Genomic DNA, 9,437 nt, shown 5'->3' with positions numbered 1-9,437 from the left:
TCTGTTTCCCTGCTTCAGAACACCATGAATAAATTTAAACTGTCAAATATCCCAAAAGTCTAGGAAACAGGACTTATTATTGGAGTCAAGGCTGCACTGAGACCAAGACATAGGCTCAATCTAAAACAGGCCCCTAAACACTGACCCTAAGCACTAAACCTTTGTTTGCGCTTTCTGCAATATTAAGGACTGTCCCAAACCACATACTGGCTAGGGTGGGTGGAGGACTGAGCCCTTAAATAGCAAGTTTGCATTAGAGCATGCTTGCAAGAATTTGGCAGTGGGTGTAACAGCAAACTAGTGGGGGAAACACTGGCATTCAAATATAAGTTCCGCTTTTTTGCTGCATCTTCATCATTCAGAAAATCATAAGACAGAATCATATGACAGAAAATCATAAGTTAGGAAAAAGACAAAAAGACGTCCTTTCTCCCTGAATGGAAGGTCCTGATTGAAATGATGGTCTGCTTGTGAAAGCAAAATCTGTTGAGCTGTCATTTACCTCTTGGACGTCTTTTCCCAGAGCTCTACTGGCAACAGGACAGAAAAAAAAAAAATTCAGAGGGTACCTTAAAGTTGGTGCTTTGGTAAATAATGTATCGTTAACATTTATTTTTGAAGATCTGTTCCATTACAGTTTGCTCAAAAATCCCCTGATGCCAAATAAGCATCAATGGAACCTGTTGGAAGTTGCTTTTCAACATTTAATATGTTTTTAATTTTGAAATGAATCTTAGATATCTACAATATCCATTCAGCATAAAAAAAACTAGTAGATTTCTTTAGTCTGCATTGCAAAACACATTGGTAAGAAAGAGTACAATTTTGCTAATGAAAGAATAACACTGGATTTATATACGCAGTTGATTGTGGAAAAGATAAAAGCTTTCACAAACTTACAATATGATTTATAGAGATCCACTTTTCCCAACAAAATGTAAAATATTAATGAATCAAATGAGAATTATCCCAAAGTTTTGCAGGCTTCTCCATACCTTGATATTTTTTTGGTGTATTAATTAATGTTAAAAACTTAATTTTGACGACGAGAGCCTTAATAGTTATATATGAAAATCAGTTATATATATGGCCTTGTGGTTTGATTGTATGTTATGATAGCCTACCATATCCTAGTTCCTGAATCCCTTATTTCAGTGAACTGTTTTTTCAGGAGCCTTCCAGGAGCTGGATGATCAGTGAGCCCAGAAAATGTCATGTGCCAATGAGTGGAGTAAAGCACATGATGGACCGAGTGTTTCAGATAATAGGTTAGTATTCATGGAATGCAGCTTCCAGATTTAGATTATATTGGACCCTTTGATTTTCAGATGACATTTTATGAAGAAAAATGGTTTGGGGAGGGCATGAATAAAATAATCCTCAATTTTTCCCCTTAAAACACACAAGTCATCTATGCATACCCAACCCACACATTTGTAAACAATCCAGTCTAAATATTAGAATCCTGACGAATGTCAAACTAATTACTGAAATAACGTGATTGTTGCAAGCTGTCCTAACATCTTTCAAGATACAATTAAAGCTTTTCAGAAATCGTTTCATGTGCACAGCTAGTCAATTGTACATGATACTACCACCGTCATACTTTATGATTGGTATGATGTACTTTTGACAGTACAGAGGGCTTTTTTTTTGCAACAAATAAATGTCTTTTTGAACCATTTTGAACCCGACCAGGGTGCAATACGTTTCTTATTTTTCCTGAAGGACACCTTTTGATAAGATCCCTTCCATCTTATGAGGGTTTTCTGCAGATCATAGAAATAGGAAGAGCACAAATACAAAGAGCCTATTTCATCAAACAGTTAACTTAATATGAGGTGAAAAAGCATTTTTAATTAAGACAGTTTTTGTCCAGGATTAGGTTTAAATATGGGGATTAATTTGGAACTTTGGAGATTTGCACACATTTTAATTTGTATTTAATGACTAAAGGAAACGGTAAATAAACCAAGAAACCTGGAGCAGACATTTGTAAACTGTCAGCATGAAGGCTGAGAGGAAATTAGCGCAGCTAAGATTAGTCATTTAATTTGCCTGTCAATGTCATTGGCTGTTGTTAAACAACTTTATTTTTTTGCCCATTCCATGCAACTTTTGAACCACCACCAATCAGGCTCTTTCCCAGAAAGAAAAAGTCTGATGCCTTCAACAAATCTGTCTTGTATCATAATATTCTTCACAGACTCTGTTCTAGGCCTTTAAGTCAGGCAAAGAAACATAAATATTTATGTTTTAATAACCCGACGTGGGTCAAAATAGTTCCAAATGTCGGGTAGTGGGCGTTTGGGGCCAGAGTCTAATCTAGTCCATCAGTTTTGTGGAGACCTGGTGTTCATGGCAATCTTATTTAGGCTGACTCCTGTATATACAGAGTAAACATCATGAAATCCTCAGTGTTTGCTAACAGGGCAGGGGGTCCTTGCATGCCTCAAAATGGATCGACGTGTATAAACAGTGTTAGCTGGGCCTGAGCAACAGCTACCTCCACTGAGGAGAGTCTGTCACGCACAAGGGGCCAGACACAGCACAGTCCCCTGAAATCGCAACACAATTAGGTACAGCCATAAGTGATATTCAGCGTTATCAGAAGGCTCATCTAGAGCTTCCTTATTGTTCAAATTAACCTTCTTATGATAATTCATTCATTTATTTCTCTTCAGAAATTGTAGATATTTAAAAAAATTGTATAGCTCATATTTATTTACTCAAGTTGTCAAAGTTGTCAGCAGCACTTTTTGAGTAACTGCAGCGTAATTCTGTTAATGTCTGCTTTCTGTCACTGGGATAAAGAATTAAGGTATGTGTAAATATTAATCTGAATCAGAAATTATATGTGGCTAACAGCATAATGAGTACCACTATATGGGAATTTGGCCAAGTGTTAACAATCCTGCGTTGACTCCTACTTGTCAAAAGACTCGGCTTGTTTAAAGTAAACCACATGCGATAGAAAGGCTATTTCTAGGAGAAAACATTTCCTTCCTCACATAAAAGCAGGAGCCAATTTCAAGTTTATGAAAACTCAAACAGAATGTAATTAAAGGTACATGCTTTGGATCATGGACTCTCTGTGCTAACGGCACACAGACATAAGACATCAGCACAAAAATCACAAGCGTGGAGATTTTTTCCTGTGCCAGACTTTCAGAGAAGAAACCAAAGATTAAAATAAAAGCATCAAGCGGATCCTGGTTATCTGTGCATCAGCAAACTGTGAGCCACGTGTGGTTCAGGTTTGGCATCTTCACTTTGGGCCTGTCCTGGCTCCATGTTTCCCATTGGCAGTGACAAGACACCACTACAAAGGCCCGCTCCAGCTGCTTCCACATCTGGGCCTGTAGTATGTAGCACTTTGTAGGAGTGAGTGAGTGAGTGAGTGCATTAGAAGGCGCAGCTTAAAAACCGGACAACCTTCATGAAAGGATGCTGCAAGAAAGTTACAGTCTGTATTTATTCTCTCCTGAAGAGGGTTTATCTGCTCTCATCTTTGTGCTCCTGTACCAGTTTAAATCAAAACCTTCCTTTGTCTTCACTTATGTTTACAGGCAAAGTTCAGTAGAGTCTGATCTTTTCCAGTGTTTAATACACATCCGTATTTTGGGGAAAAAAACAGAACACAAAGAAAACTTCAAACTTGATAAGTAGCTGCGGGTTTTTATTATCAAACTTTTATATTAACATAAAATAATATAGGCAGACTTTCAGTATTAAAATAATGCTCTCCAAAAAATATAAACATCTCTACATTACGTATAAACACATTCAAAGGCAAACCCTTTTATATTTAACATATCTGGACACTGAACCATTTCTTGCTCAGCGTTTAATCTGTTTTGAACTGTTATTGTTAATCATGAAGCAGTAAATGAACGGTGCAAAGCCTTAGTCAAACAAACACAGACTCAAGGTTGAAACAAGTTGGTGAAAATAAGTTTATCATAAGACCGACTAACATTTATTTACAGGACAATATTAAATTTAACTCTCAAATCCGTTCCTTAAAAAAGTTAAACTGTTTCATACATATTATGTTATAAACAAATGCTTAGATGCACTTTTTCCCCCCCTCACAAACCAACATAATTTTGATTGTAAAAGTGAAGTATAAGAAAAACAATGCATATATATATATATATATATATATATATATATATATATATATATATATATATATATATATATATATAGCCCCTTTTTAGTTGTTTATCTTTAAATTAAATACAATGGAACTAAATAAACTTAGAGCTCATTCGATTAAATGAACTACATGTTCATGTACGCTTTAGAGGGATGCAACAATGTTGAATTTTTTAAAGAAAGCAGTAAGAGTTATCCTCTGTATTTACCACATGCCTTTTATAGGTCAAGGTAAACATAAAAGAAGATGCGTTTTTACATATCATTTTCATTTTCCTTCTACTTTACAATTATGTGTCAATTTTGTTGGTCTATGATGTAAAATCCCTATAAATTACAATGATTTTCAATAAATTAGAACATTTTTGGAAAGTTTTCTAATTATCATTAACTAAATAAAACACACCATACAAGATTACCAACAAAAAGACATCGTTTTATAAGGATTTTACCCTTAACAATATTTAAAACTTTAATATTTGTTCAAGACAATAATAAAAGGTTCATATAAAAATATTGACATAATGAATAGTATTTATTAAATATTGTTTTTTGAATTTTTTTAATATAGATTTTTTTATTTAATGAAAATGACTGTATGTTGGGTTGCGGGGGTTTTATGGGAAAAATCATGAAAATAGGCATCAATGGTTTTACATAACTCATTATTATGAGTTTTCTTTAAAAATAAAAGCCTTCCGAGCAACAAGACAACTGGACATTCAATATTAGAAACGTAATAGACCTTTGTATCATAAATTAAATGTTTACTGAATCTAACAAATAGAGCTTATATTCATTTATTTTTTTTATGTACATTAGTTGATCTAAAGTTTCTAATTTAAATCTGTACAAAGATGTATTCCGTACAAAAGTGACCTAGCAGCATTAACGGAGTATGGGTTATAAAATCTAAAATAAATGGAAAAAAACAAACAAAAAAAGCATAAAAATGTACCTGAAAACTGGGATTTTATCCAGTTTTAAACGTACTTCATATTTCAGCTTTTTCTCAGGAAAAGTCGGAACAGCATTACTAATGTCAAACTCTACCGGAATAAATGAAACCTTGCATCACTAAAGCAAAAACAAAACACAAAATTAGCAAAATCACACTTTTAACGTAAGCCTTTGGAAAACCAAGGGAACAAATGCTTTTAGTAGACACATCAGTAGCTTGTTCAATTTCATATTTTAAAAAGCATATAACCGCACTGTACAGGCTGAGATATGTAAGCCAGTGCAGTTGTCTCTATAAGAAATGCTGCATTTGTGTTTTCCTTCAATTTTTGATAGATTAAACAGAAAAAAAGACACTGAAATAGAATAATTTTGCCATTTTGTGCACCAAACAATGAAAATGCCATCACAGTCCAAAAACAATAACTTATCATATAAAGTCTTGCAGCTTTTGAGGAGCAGCTGGTGAAAAAGAAAAGTGTCCAGCAGTGACGTCCATCATATAGTGAGAAAGTCTTGGTTAGAATAGAGGACTGAATGTGAGCTTTATCTGAAACTGGGAAGAGTGGTTTAAATATTCCAGATAAAATACCAAACTCAGTGTTAGTTGGCTGCTAGAGAATTTAGGGTGTGTCTCTCTTACACTGCTTAGGTGTCCTATGTAGGACGACACCATCTCCTCTGATGATATAGGGTTTAGGCTTTGAATCCGGAGAATTCAGGGAGGTTCTGCCCTTGGGAATGAAGAGTCATTGTTATCTCCGACAAGCGTATGCATTAATGTTTTTGATGACATAAAAACCTATGGTCATTGGAGGCATAGCTATTGTCCTTCCAGCCCGTAGAACCTTAGGCTTCAGCTCTGGGAATGTCTCATCTTTACCCATAAGAAGCTTCTCGCCATTTAGTTGAACATGTCTGCAAAAAGAGGAAAAAATGTGCACAAAAGACCAACAGACCCTTTAAAATTGGCATAATCACAACCAACATTGCTAAACAGAACTGAAACAGTAGAATTCGAGACACTTAAAATGGTCTTTACGCATGCATTTCAGTATAAATAAATTTTATCAAATATTTCCTTTTATTACAATAATTTAATTGAAAGTGTGACATTCATAAGTTTTTGATTAAACACAGACAGAATTCAATATTTCAAGTGTTCATTCAACATAATATTCTTATTAATGGCTTTAAGCTACAAACCTTAAAGATACGGTAACCAAAAAAATTCACCTTTCTGAAAAATGTTGATATTGAACTAATTTTAAATTTAAAAACTGCTGCTTTTATTGTCCTTTTTTTTTATACAGTCTCGCATCATAGATTATGTATGATAAACTGGGGTATTTAGCTCAGATTAATTTGCTGGTAAGTCAACCCCAGGGTCTCCATTAACATTTATATGGGATTATAGAAAGGTACCATGACCTATGGGAAATGCAAAAAAAAAAAAAAAAAAAAAAAAAAAAGAGTAAAAAGAAGGTCTAATAGACAGGCTTGCAGGCTTGCTTATTATGGACTTGATAAAACACAGCTGACCAACGCCACCCGCAACTCGTTACCAGAAATCAACACTCGCCGTGGAACTTTCACAAGAACCCTCCATCAACTTGGATTCTGTGCCTCCCCACTCGTTCTCCAGGCTCTGTGTGTTTGATTTAAAAGTTAAACAGAAACCTTCCTTCCATCTAAAGAGCTAATTTTGTACCACTAAATAGTATCTTTTTTTTCCCCTTATCCCAATTAATACATTGATATCTGTCAGGTTCAGGAGTGCTTTAACAAAGATTGTGACAGATATGTCCTTGTCCTGAGGGGTGTTTCATTAAGCTGGCCTATTCCGTAAGTCAGGCTTATCTGGACAAATATGACTTGTGTTGTTGTCATTTGGGTTTCATAAAGGTGGCTGGCTCTGTTTGCTTTGGTTACTCTGGCAATTGACCCAGCAAACATAAGAATGAAACTTTGTGCACTCTAGTGGATGCCGTTAGCACTACAAGACTGAAAGAAAATCCTATTAGCGGATGTCTTCTGTTAATCAGATGTAACAAATTTTATCTAATAAACCATTTATGAGCAATTATTCATAAGTCAGTTATTTGAAAACATCCATAATAGACACAATAATGGAATTAGCAAATCATGTACACAAAATATCTGAATATTTTGTCTCTTTCCCTTATAAAAAAAAATTAAATTGCATAAGGCCATAATAGGCACACTTGGGCATGTGTGTCAGAGATGGGCTATCTTATAGATAAGGTTATGGAGGAGGGAGCTGCAGCTTAAATGAAAGCTCAGCATCATGTTTCTTCATGGATTAAAATCACCCTCATGACTCTTTGCTGCATGCATGTCACTGATATTCTGAAGATTGGTTAATTTACTTGAATGCCTTAATTGTACCTACTCTTTGCAAGAAAACAGCACTAATTATGCACCAACTGCCCCCCAAATACTCTGCATAGGCCTGTGCTTCTTTACCAAAAGGTTAAAGCTGGGTGGGTGCAGTCCTCCCTTTGTCTTTGTATCAGCAATCTAATACAGGGTCTGCTTAGGTGCATGGCAATACCGATTAGTTGGACCTGCCTTGCATTAGCAAAATTAATCAAGGATTAATCGAAATATCAAAATATCTTTGTGAATACTGCCAACTTAATTTCCATGTGGAAAGGGGCTTAGATAGAGTCCAAGTCTGGCTTTTCTAACCCAGTTTTATGAAATACCCCTCTGGTCACATCTGTGTGTGGTGGCTCTTTAGCTTCTATCACAGCCAAAAAAACATGCCTTGTGAATCTCCTGATTTTCCAGCTGTTTTTCCATCCAGTAAACTTTCCATCAATGTGCTTTGATACAACTCCAGGTGAATAGCCAGCTTCTACAGCAATGACCATTTCTGACCTGCTCTCCTCATAGAGATTGTCAATGGGTGTCCTCTGGACATCTGTCACATTAGTCAGCTTCCCCATAATTGAAATAAGAGTAAGATAGCATTTCTTTCATATACATCTTCCACCATAGGTTTGATGTTATTTTCAAAATGTCTTGGATTTCCAATAACTGAACGAGGATCTTCTCATTCATTTTTACACAAAACTTGTAAATCTTATAATATCTATTATTGGTGGAGGTCAAACAGTTACGCTACTAACTGTACTATAAAGGTTCACACTCTTCAAACTGTGGCACTGTCAGAGAAAAATTAAAGCTTTGTCTTTATCCCCCTGTAATGTAACAGAATAATATTAGCCTTCTATGCTGAACAGTGCAGCCTGCATAGTCTTCTAAAGCAAAGATTCCTTGTACAGAACACAGCAGTCATTCGTTGTTTTGTTTTGCTGTGCTGTGAGACATAATCACATTGGTTCAGTAATGAATGCAAAAGGCTTAAGAGGAAGATGAACCACTTCCACCTTCAGCTGAAACACTGATTCTAGCAGTTGGACACTTGGGGACGCTGTTGCGTCAGTTTTTTAAAGTTAACACTTTCACAGCAGTGCAGATAAAGCCTTTCAGATAAACCTTTGCATAAAAATGGAATAATGATGGATTCAACACTAATATAAATATTTAGAACATTTAAATAGTATAATTGTGTTCTTAAAACAAAAATGTTTTTATTTTATCAACAGAGGGCTATAATAATCAACATGACTCATTGTAGAAATAAAAAAAAAAACAACAAAACAGTAAAGTAGCTTCTTTTAAACAGCATAAATACTTTAGAATCAATCTTTTTAAATTGAGAATTTAAACTGTTTTTTGGGTTTGACCTCAGATAATCTGAAGGGCATTTTGTCCTATTTAAATTGTATTATATTCTTTGTAGTAAGCAAAAATTGAACAGCAATGGTATTTATATAAAAAAGAGCAAATTACATTCATGAATCATTGAGGATAAAATATGAAATGGATTTTTTTTACAAAACCAAGAATAAAAAATAAAAAAACAACCCCCCAAAAAACATGATAAAGTTTATGAGGTTTTGTATTTATTTCTTGATCTCTCTCTAGATCAACAGCATATTTAGGATTAACTTTATTGTCTGCAATTCTTTTCTAAAATATTTTACCTTTCATCACAGCATCATCGTTTTATAAAATTCGAGCTTTTAAAACTGACTCAACCACTAATGTTATAAAGTTTAACATAAAATGGAAATAAAAGACGTTGTTCTGGAGGTTACTTTTACAAGAACTGACCACATTCTATAAAATTTAAAATAAAATTATTCCCTCTAATGAGAATTTACAAGTGGATCTGAAGTGTTCAAAGTTGCCCCTCTACACGCATTAGCCTAAACACTTAAAAA

The 9,437-nt window shown here is 34.6% G+C and overlaps 1 protein-coding gene across 3 annotated transcripts in view; it reads right to left on the bottom strand.

Moving 5' to 3' along the window:
* Positions 1–4,217: 4,217 nt before the first annotated feature.
* Positions 4,218–9,437, bottom strand: part of hpse2 (heparanase 2 (inactive)) — an 82,370-nt gene continuing 77,150 nt past the window's right edge. For 2 of the 3 annotated variants that reach the window (XM_015380968.1, XM_015381093.1), the window contains exon 12: positions 4,218–6,039. In XM_015380968.1, the coding sequence (XP_015236454.1) occupies positions 5,877–6,039 (163 nt within the window). In that variant the 3' untranslated portion in view covers positions 4,218–5,876. The remainder of the gene's footprint in view (positions 6,040–9,437) is intronic. The other variant, XR_001481396.1, reaches the window with a different exon arrangement.

The sequence above is a fragment of the Cyprinodon variegatus genome, unplaced genomic scaffold (genome assembly GCF_000732505.1).
Source record: "Cyprinodon variegatus isolate N-32 unplaced genomic scaffold, C_variegatus-1.0 Scaffold1, whole genome shotgun sequence".
Lineage (NCBI taxonomy): Eukaryota > Metazoa > Chordata > Actinopteri > Cyprinodontiformes > Cyprinodontidae > Cyprinodon > Cyprinodon variegatus.
This window is presented reverse-complemented; position numbering and strand designations above follow the sequence as displayed.